The following is a 16745-nucleotide window of genomic DNA, read 5'->3' as shown; positions in this document are numbered from 1 at the left end:
TGGGGTGCTGGCACTCCCCCTACGGTGTTTGCCTGACTAAAACATTTGTCCTGCTGTGATACCAACTTAAAGCTGTTTGCTTCCCTGCAACCAGTCACTTCAAGACATTTGGCAGCCACTCCGGGACTACTTATTGACTTTGGATTGCTCTGATGACAACTGAACAGCAGGTTTATCACTTGTAAATCATTTAATGCCCTGGGAGGCAGGTTACTGATCTGACTTGTACTACCCTGATGTGTCTAGATTTATAGATTATTCATCTCTACTGCTTTCCTGGCCTCTTACATGGGTTTTATCTTTCTATCAGAAATATACCTGGCAATCTGCTACACTATCTCAATACCCCTTCCTCTTTTCCTTCTCTTTCTCAACTTCTGAAAATTCTGGTGAGTTCCTTAGTTGTAGTAACTAGTCTGTTACAGCTGTCTCTAGCCACTACTCGGCAGGTGTTCAGTAAAAATCTAGATATCAAAAAAAGATGTGTTACATGAAAGTTTAGTCATAAATGTTACATACTACTAAGACATTTTTTTACAAATGTTTGGTTTAAAAAAAACAAAATTCTAAACTTTTCTTTTAAGACATCTACACATTTTGTATGTGTATTGTTTTGCATATGATTTTCAATATTAAAACAACTAAATATTACTATTATGTGTGAACTATGTTGTATAAATTAGGGTTATACTTATTAGAATTAGAATTATGGCTAATGTAAGGGATGTAATTAAAGTAAGGGATAGGGGTTTGGGTTCTAATTAAAGGTTAACATTTTGTTTGGGCCAGGATAAAGAAAGAAGTTAGAGGTTTTTGAGGTTAATGTTTACAGTAATGGCTGGGGTTAATATGGGGGGTGAGGCTAGGGTAAGGTTAAGGGAAGGGACCATGGTGAGGTTTAAGATTAAGGCTGGATTGGGGTTAGACCTAGGCCCTGAGTAAGAGTTAGTATTATGATAAGGATAAAGACTGCTGTTAGGGTAAGGGTTATTTTGTGATCTGTATTTTTAAAGCAACTTAATTATATACAACCTCTTCTGTTTGCAGATGACAATCTTCTGATCTCAAAAACACCTATGAGGTTATAGAAGCTTCTGGATCAGTTTGGGTTCTTCTGCAAAAAGCGGGGTTTAGAGATTATTAACACTGGAAAAACAAAGTATATGATTTTTTGTACATCGAACAGATCCAATCCAATTCTCAATAGGGTTCCTTTAGAGAGAATTCAGGTACTGACCATCTAGGGGTTATGCTCAATGAGCAGTTTGATTGGTTTGATTGGGTACCTCATATTCTGAAGTGTAGGTGAGGTCACAATGAGGTTCCTTAATTCATCCATTATATCCAGCTCTTTAAATGTTCTACTTCCAATCTCTCGAGGCTACCCTATGTGGCAGGGAGCTATCAGGTCATATTGATGTAATATCTTTGGAGAAAGTAGAAAATAATTGTATGAGACTCTTAATTAAGCTCTCTCTTAGTTCCCGCTGATCCATTTATGGCTCTATCTTGGCCTTAGGTCTAATTGTTAATAAAACAGGACAGAGACCTATATTGTATTGGCCTAGACTCTGGGAGACCCCAGTACTTTTGCCTTTCTGATGGGGCCTGGAGGATGTATTGGGGCTGCCTGTGGCATCCAACATTCCTTGTCTCAGGTTTGTAAAGCACTGTTTGCTCCAAATCGGGTGTGGAAACGTATGGCACACCCCTGCAGAAGCCACTGGGATACTGAAAGCAATGTTATAGGGTCTATACTGATGGCATGTTGATGATTAGATTTTAGGACACTTTAGAGTAGGCCGCCTTTCAGCCTCTTTTCTTGAGTTTTTTGAGACAAATACAGCACAGAAGAGTTTTTGGATAAGAAAGAACCCCTCCCCCCTAAGCCAAGACACCTTATATGAAATTTCGTCTAGGGTCCTCGCCACTCTGTTCTGTCACAGTAAAATGGCACCGTGCTCCCAAGGAGCCTGGTGGGTTCTGTCCTGTTTTATCCCATTATGATTGAAACCATTGAACATGCTGTGATCTCCTGTCCAACATATCATGGATGCAGAAGGAAGTGGATTCTTCCGTTATGCCGAAACCTGGGAATAAGGGGCTAAAGGACAGTAATAAGGATCCTGAGAAGCGATGTTAGACAGCCTATTGTGTTTGCTGTTTCACGTTTTCATCTTCATATGTGAAGGCTTAGGAAAAAAGATTGCATGTTAAAGGGGTTGCCCTTCCTGTTTGCCTCTTTTAGATATGTAAGATTGTACTGGCCTTTAGACTGAATTTGCACCAGGTATTGGCTGTGGGTCGCTATTGGTGTAGTGGGCTACTGTCTTTACACTCAGACGATTTTTTGGGATTTCCACAATGTATTGTGATCAAATGAATTCTATAGTTTTTAAACTTATTTTATTGTAATAGTATCTTACTGATTTTATGTATTTTATATATTGTGTTGCTTCTCTGTGCTTTTATGGCTGTGTAGCCAAATAAAGATTTAAACAACCTGTATATAGGTAGCCATCTCAGATAAATGTAGTGTCTTCTTTCCAGTTTCTAGATCTTCCTGTGGAGCAGAGACTAGAATAGAAAAGAAGCCACTGCTGATATTTGAGATGGCTGCCTGTATAGAGGGGTAGTATATAATTAAGTTCCTTCAAAAATCACCCAAAAGGGATGGCTGCATCCTCTGATGTATCTCATCTTCCACAATGTCAGCATCTGTAATGCTCTAAACTCTAGTAAGCTTAACCCTCACTGGTCTCTAGCTTCATGGCCATTCTCCATCAGGCTATTCATAATAAGATCACCACTTAGACCAACAGGTCTCATCTTTCCTCACCCACAATCTGTAGCTCCACCTTAACAAACATATCGCTAAATCTCTCTCATCACTGATGGACAACTTGAGCACCTCTCAGCCAACTGAAAAAGCAGGCCTGACTTCTGCAGGTTCTGATGATTGTATGAGCAGTTATGCTTTATCAGATGTCCCACAGTCATTACAGCCATCCTTGGGGCTTGCCTATTATATACCCTTGCTACATCCACCATTTGCATTTTTGTGATGCTTGAAAAAGAGTCAATTTTCTTTGGCGTCTCTTTACAATCATTTATCTAGGTATTATTCTGGCTATTCTTGGAATCCTAGGTCTACTGGTGCCCAGATCTTTTGTCGGTGACCTTTACCTGAAGGTACCTTGCCTCTTTTGCCCTACCTCATTCATTACCTGCATTAATATGTCCTGCTTTAGGTGAGTGACCTACAATTCAACCACGTACTGACACAGCTCCTCTGGCAAACAACCAAAGATTTCTCCACATCAGATTGAACAACTACTCAAAGGGTGTCACTTTAATGCAATATAAGAGGTGTATCTATAAAGTGCATGTTTACGCAGAGAGGTTATTGTGCACTGCTATGTTCTGACTGGCACCTTTACGTCTCACAATCAGACACAATCTTGAACTTTGGGATACTACATGGAAGTATTATACCATAGAATATCAACCCCACACCACACAAAAAAGGGTTCAGGTAGACACTGAGAGATTAAATGTTTATCAATTTTATGTCCTGTTGTACATGTGCCAGTGGCTACCCAAGTTCATCTATGAAACGTTATAATCTTTTTCAGGTGTTATGTCTGCTCTGGTGGTAAGGTGACATGTGATACGTGTCTCGGAAGAAAGAAATTGCACTCTTACATTGAAATGGAAGTGATATGGTAGGTACATTTCTAAGGAGGAGAGCTTTTCTTTACAAATGGTCTTTGCTGAGCCTTGGTATCGGAACTCATAAATATTAAAGCACTATGATGGATGAGTTAGTCTTGGGCATCTGATCATGCAGCACTTTATAATGAAGGTAGGGCCTTTGTGCACCTATGAACCAGCATATCTTGGGGTGTGGAATGTAATCCCAGATATGTGAGTGGGTGGGCATGGTGAGTTTGTTTCACAATGATGAAACCTCAAAATAAGAGGGGTCTGTCTCTACATTTCTCAAGTCTGGCCTTATGGTTACTTAATAAGATTAGGTGGCAGACCAGAACATCTGGATGTTTGATTAGGCTGAAAAGCCTATGTAATATTAACAGCCTATATACTATTTTACTCTGGTGTTTGTTCCTACTCCTGTGCTGTTCAGCATCAATCTATCCTTCTGAAAGGCAACAATTATATAGAATGGAACTGTTACCGCAAAGGGCACTTGGATTAAGGTGCATTTATGTATAAATTCAACATCCTGAGTCTCCCAGGCTGGCAGGGAATCTTGTTTATCATAATGTTAAACTAAAAGGTCTGTGCAAATGACAAACATATCCTCAGATCTCTAGGGAATGGATACAGTTGTGTTAATGCGACAGACCTTAATAAGTAAACTTACAAGGGGACGCAAATAGGTCGATGAACCTTTTGACTCGCATTTAAGATGTTCCCACCATAGATCCAGTACATGCAGATCAATAATCAATAACCCATCAATAACATCAATAATCAATGATAATATCATTAGTAATCAGTTGGAGTCAGTAATTATTCCACGCCATGACCTTTCAGTCATAAATAACCACACCTTTTAGTAAAAGTTAGAACATTTATTTCCCTATATTAATAATCTCAAAATCAAATGATAAACATACAGAAACATCACTGGCTGCCCAAAGCGGTGAAAGAAACGTAATCTAATCAAAGCTTGAACAATTACACATTTTAAGGTTACGGTACAAATTATTAACAAGAATAGTTGGGCAAACGATATTACATACATTTATATTCAGCAAAAGAATGACATTGATTATTACCCCCTACAGCAGACTTTCAATAGTGAGGATCCTTATCTAACAACAGATTAGCATTAGCATGTTGGGCTTCATGCAAAACAATGTATTCAACACAAATTTAGAAAACATCTAACTATGGCTCCATCAAAATATTGTGGTTGGTACCTAGAAAGAAAAAGCAAATAGATTGAAGAAACACATCAGTAATAATATACCTCTCAACAAATGGATCGGCAAGCTAAGATAGTCTTCGTCATCAGGACATCAGTTTGTTCAGCCAGGCATCAGGATTCAGCATCAAAGTTCAGGAAATGCAAAGTCTTTAAACATTAAAGTAAAGTACGTCTCTAGACGCTCAGTAAAGTAATGGCCTTTCTGCAAGAAGAAATGGGCAAATGCATTGTCTTCCATCAGTGCAGTCCGGCTAAGTTAAATTTCCTAAAACTACTTCCCAAATCCCTATTGGTCAAGGGATTGCATGTTCACACTTTGTCCAATAAAACTAAAACTTCAAATCTATAATTTCTACTAGTACACAGTTCACATGTCGCTGATTGGCTTCTCTTGAATTGTCCTCATCGTCCGGCTCGTCAGGTAACAATATTGTTGCAGCTTATACTCCAGTCAGTATCTCCATTGTTTTCCTCCTGAGAAAGTCAGTCTTACACACATTACACTTATATTGTTAAATTTAGCAAGAACAGCATCTTCTAGCAAGTGGTTCTTATGAGAAAGACTTTTAGATACGAACAAATTTAGTCAGCACAGTGGAAAATTACAATGTAATCCTCTAATCAAACATTTTATTAACCGGTTTAGAAATACAGCTTGACATGAGGCCGTGCAACTAGGCCAAGACCTCCGCTAAGTTAAGGTCTACGATTAATAAAGCTAATACATAATGCAAACCCCTCAATATGATGTACTACTACATTAATCAAACATAAGCTCCTTATTTCGTATTAATAAGCCATTAAAAAGTATACTTCGTGAACATTGGCGGCCACTCACGTGGGCACATTTTCAAATGTGTGCATTATTTTTCTCTAGATCATTACATTTTCTACGCAAACCCATTACTCAGAATACATGAATATTCATTAATAATTTTATGAGAACACCTGCTCTAGCAGTTATGAAAACAAGAAAAGATTCATGCTTAAATTAGACCCTTTACTTTCAGAAATGTGTTCTGGGACAAATGGCTGTTGTAAAAAGATGGCTGACGTCCAGATTCAAAAATATAACGGTGCCTCAGTTTGGTCCCTCTCAAACATATTATACCCTCACAGCTTGCCATTCCAGGAAATATATGTGATCTGTTATGCTGGAGGTGATCTGAGTCATCATACGTAGAAGTTGTTGAGAAAGATACATGGACTCTAGGAAAAGTACAAGTAAAGACCAAAAATAATACAGAAATACTTGAACCCATGAACTTGACGGCATAGCAAAGTTCTGCTAACACAACCCTATACTGCCAGGCAACAATGCCCTAAGATTTTGGGTCCTAGAAAACAATGGAGTGAAAGCAAGTCAACATGCATTATCAAGACATTTTCTGCCTTATAATCTTTGCCAAATCCCACTCCATACAATAATCAGCAAGAGTGCCACCAGGGAACCTGACGACAGTGTTATGCTCATCAAAACAACATTACAAGCTATGATACAGGCATCCCTCATATTTTGCATAGCCACATAGGTGGGCAGTAAGAATCAGTCCCAGCCATGTCATCACAGCCTAAACTGAGATATCCAATATCTGTATGTTTGATGGAAAGAGGGCAGTGAGTACATGGAAAATTATTGCAAAAGCAGGTTCCCACCAACGCAACTCCACTCTAAACAATGGAAGTAGTTATGAACTAGACTAATAAGGGCATACTTTCTCAGACTATATGGTAGCAATGATAACCTAAAGATAAAACTCATAAAAATGAGTGAGGTGACTAGTCACATGACCCAATCTCCCATAAGAGCACACTCCATTTTAAGTAAAGCCATCGCTAGGCTTACAATCTGCGAACCAAGGCGAGGAGCTATTGAAACTTCCTAGTTGATCAATGGCCGTGAAAGTCAGTGGCAGTGTTTTGTTTTCCATGTCGCACCTTCTGAGCCAACTGAGATGCTGTGGAATGCAGCAGACTCTTTCTGTTATTTGCCTGTTTAATCTTCATATTGACTCTATCCTACAGGTGATATGTTAGTGTCAACTGTACTGTGTCGGAGGCAGGTGCCATTTCTTCGTACCATTTGGTGCTAAGCAGGTTTAAAAGAACATGGTGTCTCAGTGTCTCTACAATGGGTTTAGGCTTGGGAGACCTGAATTTTTGGGAACTCCAATGATATATCTCTAATTGTACGTACAAATATCACAGAAGTTATTATCCTGAAAGTAGTGTTTCCACTTTAGCTGACCTGGAACTCCTCACTGGTGTCATGCAGTTGTTGTTACTTCTGGGTGGTTTCTACTTGTACCATGTGAGCTGACAATGATTTGAGTGTATGAATGGTATAATATAATGATACTCATTTCTTAGGGTTTCTTTCTGTCTTAATCGTGTTACTGAATATTATTCTTAGCCTGCCAGTGGGCACAGCATAAGCATTTGTTTTCTAATCCAATAGGACAAATATTGATTCTCCTTTTGTGACCGACCAGAATTCTGGATTGCCCATGGATCGCTATGAGAAAGTCACAGGAAAGAAGATTTTCATTGATGAGCAACCTATGGTAACTCTTTCAATATTGTGATAGGTGATACCTTTATGTATTTGTTGGAGAAGGCCTTCTAACAGAGGCAACGTGCGTAGCAGGCGATGGTTATATCATAATTGATGGAATGGTTTGAGGCAAGGATATGGTTGAGTGGGGATGTTATGAAGTCTGTAGGATCCACTGAGAGCTAATTGCAATGGCCAATCTTTCTCATGACTCAGGTGTCTCTTGGGCCCTGATTTATATTTTTTTACGCTAAACTGCGGTAACGCAGTTTAGCGTCAAAAAGTATACCGCCGGCTACCGCCATTCCAAGACGCCATCAGGGCAACTTATTTATGGAATGGCGCAATCTGCCGCAAAGGGTGGGCTAACGTCATGGAGAATGACGTTAGCTGGGTGGGGCTGGCAGTATGGGAGAAGGGGATTTTGCACCAAAAAATGATGTTAGGCTGGTTAGAGTAAAAAAAGATGACTCTAACTAGCCTAGCGTCATTTCTTGACGCTAAACCCACCATACCACATGACTCCTGTCTTATAAAAGACAGGAGTCATGCCCACCACCCCAATGGCCAGAACAGGGGACAAGGGTCCCCTGGGCATGGTCATTGCACCCAGTGCCAGGCATGGGGGCCCATTTCAGGGCACTTTAACAAAAATCATTACCTCTACTTACCTGGGATGGGGTCCCCCATCCTCTGCTGTCCCTCTGGTGTGGGTGTGGGTGTCCTTGGGGCCTGGGGAGGGCACCTGTGGACTTATTCCATGGTGTTCCACCATGAGAATAGGCCCATAGGTCCCCTAACACCATTATTTAGGCCCACCTCCCTTCCGTGCAACATTTGTGCACGGGAGGATAAATAAGGCGCATGGACCTTAGAGTAATTTTTGTCCTGGAACGCCTACCTTGCAGCTCATTGACACAAGGTAGTTTTTGCAGGCAAATAATGACTTTATCTCCTATATTTTGACGCTAGAGGGGTCTAGTGTAAAACTAGAAATATGGAGTTATGTTTGCGCTAAAATAGCGTAAAAACAAAGTGACGCTATTTTAGTGCAAACAGAGTATAAATATGCCCCTAAGTGTTTAGGTGAACTGAAAGAGGGTAATAGGCATGCTTTTATATGTTGGGCAGGGGGAGCCTGGTGGCTGTGGCAACTACAGTGAAAACAATTCAATATCATGCTGTTGTTGACTAGCAGGCCGAAGTTTAAGACAGAGGAAGACGATGTTACAGTTTCAGGCAGGAAGGAGACAGAAAAGACTGATGAATCCTGGGCAGCAGTTGCAGAAATGTAGACAATGTCGATCTAACAAACTATGGGCCTGATTACGATCTTGGCAGATGGGGTTACTCCGTCACAAACGTGACGAATACACAGTCCTCCGTGTTATGATTCCATTATTTCCTATGGAGATCGTAATATGGCAGACAGAATGTTCCATCCGCTAAGATCATAATCAGGCCCTCTATCTCTAGGCTTCCACTTCAAAGCTGCCATGTGATTTCTATGTGAAATAGAGCAAGAATAATTAACCCACCAATAAGCAGTGCTTAATTTGAGCCGGTGGTTTCCGTGGGGGGCACCAACACTTATTTTTGAGGGCTGGCACTTATTTTTTTGCATCAGTCAATCGCTGTAAGCAAAAGGCCATATTACAAAGATGGAGCAAATAAAGACAGAAAAGTGTCACAATGGGAGAAAGCAGAAAGCAGCAATAGTGAGCTGTAGGGTTCGGGAGTGGCTGTAAATGGATTAAAGAAGACCGAGATCGCTTTAGGATTACACTGCCTTGGTATTGTGTGCTTGCACCTTTAAATGCAGCAGCCGCATGTTTCAGAGGAGAGCTTTGGACACCGGCATATAGGGTTATCCAACCACCATCACCCATGTTCCTAGCCACACCCTGCCTCATTCCAACTTACTACATCAAGGCTGACCTGAGTGGAAGATTTCAATGGTGCTTTATTTACAGCGTTGTCAAGACTAGGGTATAAGCCATTTACTTTCAAATAATAAGTCTAGGTATTATGTATGACACTTAAAGGCAACGTGTACCCTCGTGTACAATTTTCACACTGAGGACTGGCAAAATGCGTTTCATATAAAACCCTAAGCCCAGATTCACTGAAAGTTGGTGCAATGCAGGGCAGCAAAGTTGCTGCACTGCGTTACATGACCTGGACAAAGCAGAACTGTGCCATGTAAACAAAATAGTAAAGCAGTTCCTCTCTCTCTCTACTCTGTCGCACTTTCAACAGCCATACGCCATAGTGCAAGGGTTTCTGCGTTGTGATCAGCATGACACAGAAACTATGCTTAAGGGCAATTTTCTCTTTGTATATCTTCTGCAGAATGTAGCACACATGCAAAGATAAAAGCACAAGGAAAAATAATAATATTTCTCCTCGTTATGCTAGTCTCAGGGAGGCGCAGTATTTGGGCGCAAATTCATGTCTACAATTCTTTGTCGGTATGGATACAAGGGTATATGGAAGGAAATGCCCAGGCACCACTCAGGGAATGCCTCCTTGACACAAAGTAACACAAGGCAGTGCACTATGCTGCCCTGCATTACTTTTAGCTATGAACAAATGCAAATCACCATTTAAGATGGTTTGTAAATACCAACCTAGATTTTTGAGTGCGGTCTGCGTAAAAAAGCAACGCAAAGCTGCTGCAAAATCATTGTAAATCTGCGTATACATATTCACAAGATTCACACTTATTTAACATGGAAAACATCCCTATGTTGATCACCCCTACTTTAATCATTGGAATTATGCGCTCAAAAACCCCAACATGCGAAATGCTTTGTCTAAAATATACAGATTGACTAATGTGTCACATGTGATATGGAACCACCTAGCAGCCATGTGCATATAATCTACTTCACAATAAAAAAGAGCAAGCGGGTCTTTTACTGGTGACTATATGTACTGGGCATCTACTGTTGGCCACTAAAACCAAGTTTTAAATGCCATTTTTTCCATTGTGGCATTGCAAGGACTGACATGGAATCCTTATACCTCAAATGTTTTTTTTTAATTACTATTTGTATGCAAGCTTTGTTTGGTAGTAAGCGGATCGTGGGTAGGATGGATTCCCACGTTTGATTTACTTGCCATGAAATTCAAAATCTTTGGCATGTTTAAAAGTGATATTCTGAAAAATGTAGCTTAAAATCTAATAAGGCCACTCTTTATTGTATTGTCTTCTGTTAGAAATTGGGTCTTTAGTTGTCAGAGGTATGCACCCTGCCCAAGAAGGAACCACAATCCCAGTCAGGGTAAATCACAACACAAGCCTAAATTATCCTGTGCTCACCCTCCCGTAGCTTGGCACAAAGCAGGCAGTCTTATCTGAGAAGGCAATGTGTAAAGTATTTGTGCAATAACTCCTACAGTTAGACCGTAACAACACCACAAAAATACTCCACACCAGTTTATGAAAATAGATCATATTTATCTGAATACAATAAGACCAAAAAGACAAAGATCCAATATGCAGAAGTTAAGAAATCGCTTTTTCAACATTTGGTCTTAATCCATGAAAATCAGTGGTTGTGTCTTTTTAACACGCAGTAACTGGGATGCTTCAAAAATAACGACACACAGGGCCACTGAGAAGGTGATGCATTTGAAAACAAAGCGAAGCGTCGATCGTTCCGGCGTGGTGGAGGTGATGCATCAATTCTTTCCTCACGGGCTAGGTGATACATCGATTTCCTGGGGCACAAGCTTAGCTCCTTACTGCAGTGCATGGATATTTTGACACCCATGGAGGACGCATGGGAAATCTAAAATGCACTGGGAGGAAGAAACAGATGCTGTGTTGATCCAGTAGGCGAAGCAGTGATTTTTCAGCCGCAAGAAAGGCGCTGTGTCGATTCTGCAGGCGTTGCATCAGATTTTGCAGGCATTGCATTGATTTTCCAAAGCAGTGGATTTTCTCTCTTTGTTGAAGACTATGATGGCCCTGAGACTTCTTAACAGGAGGCAAGCTTAGTCCAAGCCCTTGGAGATTACTTATGGGGGAAGGCAGAGTCCTTCCAGTAGAGTCAGAGAGCAGCAGGCAATTAAAAAGAAGAGCAGTCCTCCCAGAAAAGTAGTCCAGATGAGAAATCTGGGCAGCACAGCAGTCCTTCTGACAGAGTCCAGTTGTAGGTCCAGAAGTGCCATATTTGAGGGGGTCACAGACCCAGTATATGTACCCACATATGCCTTTGAAGTGAAGGAGACTCAAAGAGTGGTTTTGAAGTGCACCAGTTCCCCTTTCAACCCAGTCCTTTCGGCCAAGAGATCTATTGGGTATTAGCTGTCAGACCACTAGAAGAACATTAGGAGTTTTTCACTACTGGGACAGCTAGAACTTACAAGGACATGTCCTGCCTTTTACTTACATAGCACCCTGCCCTATGGGCTACCCAGAGCCTACCCTCGGGGTGACTTATATGTAATAAAAGTGGAGTTTAAGGCTTTGCAAGTAGTTTTAAATGCCAAGTCGAAGTGGCAGTGACACTGCACACACAGGCCTTGCAATGGCAGGCCTGAGACATGGTTGAGGGACAACTTATGTGTGTGGTGCGATCAGTGCTACAGGCCCACTAGTAGCATTTCTTTTATTGGCCCTGGGCACCTCTAGTGCACTTTACTAGGGATGTATAGAATCTATTAAGGTGTACATTGATAACAGACATTTCTAATGATTCTTTTGAAAAAAGTAATGACCATCTTTAACTAATGTTGTGCTGCATTCTGATACAGATGTATCAACAGCACTGGAATTACTCCAATTTCTTTTCTCCAAAAACAGGGAATTCATTTTTAAAAATATTTGTTTGCCTAGAGTAATCAATCTACATTTTCCTGAACTTGCAGTTTTCATTAGAATTCATTTACAAAAGTAAGAATACTATTTTTATTAGGAGATAGCAATGATTAAATTGAGCAAACAGGCACAAACATGCACAAGCGAACAAACACAACTAGGCATGCACACATATTTTGTCGTTCTTTCTATATCATATTTTCATAAAAATAAACATATATCATGTACAGAATTTGAAACTAATGATATCGCCATTTTGAAAAATATAATGCCCCTAACACCACTCAACGCCTATTCAACAAAGTAACAGACACCAGTCGTAAGTCTGAGCTGGGTGAACTTGCGATTTGTATCTTACTAGAACAGACTACAGGAGGCATTGAATGCTATATTTTGATCTAAAACCAGCTTGTTTATATATCCTTTCCGACTCTCAAGTAGTCATCTGTGAGCTGCCTGGCGCAAGGGTGGCCAGTCCACAGAACACCCTGTTGGCTGTAAATGTCCAACCTACAATGAATGTGGGTAGGTGGACAGTCAGCTACTTAGCTGGGCTGACTGTGCTGTTCTGCTGATCAAACATCTTTGCTGCACTTTCAGTATGTTATAATGGATGGTCCAACTGCAAATGATTGATGGACAATGAATAGCACCTAAAATCTATTCAATTTTGCTCTAGCAACCAATGAGCATAAAGACAATGGATCTAACTCTCAAGTGAGCTATTAACCATTGCTCCCTCGATTGCGCCAACTGCAGTTGTTTGGTTGTTTTTTTACCAGAACTACAAACATGGCACTGGGAACAGAAAGAACATATTACTACTCTGATCGAAGGTTTTCTCTGGTCAACTGATATACAGCATGACATATTCCTTTCAAGCTGTAGCTGGAGGATGAAGGTTTCACCGTTTGTTTTTCATATGGGTTGCCCAAGCTCTATTAGCCCATTAGCATTACAGGTTTTCTATGTGTGAAGTTACGTTAACTATGCAGGGATACTGCCCCAGCCCACCATGACCCCTATCTTACAGCTTATATGAGATAAATTATTTGAGTCAATTAAGCACTGCTTATGGCTCAACAAAATCCTGAATCAGGCCTTGCTACCTTCCACCTCCATCTATTATGTGAGTAGCACATGTCAGAGATAAAAGGAAGCACAGTGTGGTACCATGTACTATTCTAGGACACAAAGGCCCTCACTATGAGTTTGGCAGGAGAAAAAGGCCACCGGCTAAACTCCCACGGTCAGGTCACCGCCAGTGCGGTGACCTTCCCTCTGCCCCTATTACGAGTTTCCTGCTGGGTCAGTGGGCGGAAACAGAATTCCCCCCTGCTGGATCAGCGGGAAACAGCCCACAACATTGACACCAGCTCATAATCGAGCCGGCGGAAATGTTGTGGTGCATAGGGTGCAACAGCACCAGTCACACTTTTCACTGTCTGCTAAGCAAACAGTGAAAAGGGCGAAGGGGCTGTCCATTTTGCATGGGCAGTGCAGGGGCCCCCATGGGGCCCCCTGCACCCCATCTCTGACAGCTTTTACATGGTGGTGCAACTGCTTGTGAAAGCTGGCGGAGAGGGGAGTCGTAATCCCAAGAGCAGCACTGCATGCTCCAGTAGAGGGAAACTGGTGGTGCTGGCGGTCCGACCGTGGCCAAACTGCAACAGTCATCATGTGGTGGTCTGACCGCAGCCAAAGCGGTGGGACCACTGCTTTGGCGACTGTCAGACCGCCACCAGAAGTCCGGCAGCCCTACGACCTCCTGACTCCTAATGAGGGCCAAAGTAACCCTGCACAATGCAAAGCATGACTAGAGGCAATCAACGTTCGCAAAGCAAAGTATATTTTTCAGCAAAAGGTTGAGGCAATTGCAACACCGAATGGCTCTGCACTAAACCTCTGATAATGAATACATGGCAGGGCCAACATACACCCCAGGGATTTCTCTTAAAGCCACAACTACGAGGGAAGAGCAATCTGGTTTTGTGGAAGAACAGTGCAAATATTTCATGTGATATTCCCATGCCCAATGTGTAATTTCAGAAAAAGTACACATTCTACACTCCATACGGTTGAGCAGTTGTCTTTACATTGACAAATTTTACTTGTGGATGTTAAAGAACTTAAGACAAAATTGATCTGATCTTATTATCAAAGCATCCAATGGAGTTCACTGTCAAAAGCAGCCACATTTTAAATTAATAGAATTAAGTTGGCAGATTACTAGAATTACTTGTTCCTGAATATCCACCAGGACAGACTCTGAGGTGTTTACCTGCCAGATCCCACCTTAGCATTCATTCAGTAGAGTGTTTGTTTCAAGTGAAAATTTAGGACATTGCTTCCCCTGATCCTGACAAGGAGAGCCAGGCTGGACTTTGGCTTGTAATTAGAGAGCACTTTAAAGTCGCACTAAGAATTCTGACTAGCACATCAGTAGATCAGTGTTGCGACCTTTAGAAGTGGCTTGATCATAGGTCCAGCGTTAATGGGGCTTCTGTTTTTTCATCAAGTGTAATGATTTAATGACACGATTAGTCATTTTGGACGGACAAGGATCTAAGGGAAACTTTGACATTCACAAAGTTCTAAAGAAGAGGTTGATGTCTCAAGCACTGGGGGCATATTTATACTCAGTCTACGCCGAATGTGCGTCAAACATTTTGATGCACATTCAGCGCAAACGTATTTAAACTTTGACGCCCAAGCCCGCGGACAACAAAATTCTGCCGTGTGCATCATTTTTTGGATGCGGCAACCCGCCTTGCGTTAATGATATGCAAGGTAGGCGTTCCCGTCCAAAAAATGACTTAAACGGCCGTGCGTCGTATTATGCTTTCGGGCAAAAATGACGCAAGGAAGGGAGGCGGAGCCAGAAAATGACACCCAGCCCGATTTGCATCAAAATTTAACGCCTAGGTCAGGGCAGGCGTTAAAATGGGGCAAACACACCTGTATTTAATCAGAACACACAGAAGCAACAGCAGAACAGCAGAGCAGCAGAGCAGCAAAAGGGAGACATGAGGTGATTCTTATCCAGCGTGCACGCCGACGCAGAGCACAGCAGCTACAACAGCAGCTACAACAACACCAGCTGGGCCCCTAAAGGCAGCGCAGAAGGCAGGAGAGGATATTCCGCACCAGGACAACCCTTCATGGCCTCAGGGAAAACAACATCATCCAGAGGTACAGGTTGAACTAGCAGGCCATTCAGCAGCTGCTGCAAAACATTGAACCGCAGTTGGCACCCACTTTGCTGACACCCCGCACCATCCAAACAGAAACCAAGCTGCTTGCCGTACTTCACATGCTGGTGAATGGCTCTTTTCAAATAACTGGTGCCCTGGTTGCCGGAATATCACAGCTGTCATTCTTTGCCTTTTTGCCCAAAGTACTGGATGCCATCATCGGACTTACACCCCGCCACATCTGCTTCCCTAACACACTGCAGAAGCAGCAGGAAACAAAACAGGGGTTCTACCTCATTAGTGGCTTCCCACACCTCCTTGGTGCAATCGACTGCACACATGTACGCTTTGTGCCACCTGCTGCAACTGAATACCTCGACCGCAACAGGAAGCACACACATTCCATCAATGTGCAGGCCATAGTGGATCACCAAGGACTGATCACCAACATCGTGGCTAAATATCCTGGGAGTGTCCATGACTCCTTCATCTTCCATCACTGCACCATCCATGAACACTTCCAGGATGGATAGTATGGCAATGGGCTACTTGTTGGTAAGTACAAAAACCTACTTATATACACACTGCACAGCAACCCTCTAGGACACACAACACATACACCACAACAGCAACATGTGGACAGGAACACACTGAGGTTGTCACACCACTAGCCATGTTTCTTAGGTCACCACTGAACTTGTCACACATCTGAAGTTACTGTACAGCCTAATGTTAAGACGTCAATGATCACAACGTGTGGAGTGGGTTGCCTAAACGTCACCTTGCAAATTGTAACTGTCCCAATGACGTTTACATCAATCCATTGCATAAGTCTAAAGGTATGGGATGTCCAGGGTACATTGATATGAACGTGTTAAGAACACTGTCAAAATGATTCTGTGTATGGAACTATCATCTCACCCCCAGTGAAGACACACGGACACCTGTATTACAAGTCACAATGCTTGGGAGGGCACACTGTACTGCAAATCCCAAAACATACTGCTGACAAACGGTCAGCAGCCAAACACTCGTTCAGCCCAGGAAACAACACGATGCAGATGGTACATCCTACAAGCCTAGGATGTGACATTATAACACAAAAGAGTCACAGACAACACAAGACAACTACTGCCATGAAAGGTGATTTCAGTGGGGCTAGCTACATCAACATGATCCCATTCATTTTCTCTTGCAGCTGATCAGGGGTAT

At 41.9% G+C, this 16745-nt stretch overlaps 1 protein-coding gene across 4 annotated transcripts in view; it reads left to right on the top strand.

Annotated features, from left to right (window-relative positions):
• LOC138258583 (protein SSUH2 homolog) overlaps nt 1–16745 on the top strand; it is a 164375-nt gene that overhangs the window by 133447 nt on the left and 14183 nt on the right. For all 4 annotated transcript variants that reach the window (XM_069205948.1, XM_069205946.1, XM_069205944.1 and 1 more), the window contains 2 exons: nt 3636–3725; nt 7416–7521. In XM_069205948.1, the coding sequence (XP_069062049.1) occupies nt 3636–3725; nt 7416–7521 (196 nt within the window). The remainder of the gene's footprint in view (nt 1–3635; nt 3726–7415; nt 7522–16745) is intronic.

The sequence above is a fragment of the Pleurodeles waltl genome, chromosome 9, assembly GCF_031143425.1.
Source record: "Pleurodeles waltl isolate 20211129_DDA chromosome 9, aPleWal1.hap1.20221129, whole genome shotgun sequence".
Lineage (NCBI taxonomy): Eukaryota > Metazoa > Chordata > Amphibia > Caudata > Salamandridae > Pleurodeles > Pleurodeles waltl.
Note: the sequence above shows the minus strand (reverse complement) of the source record. Positions and strands in the feature narration are given on the sequence as shown.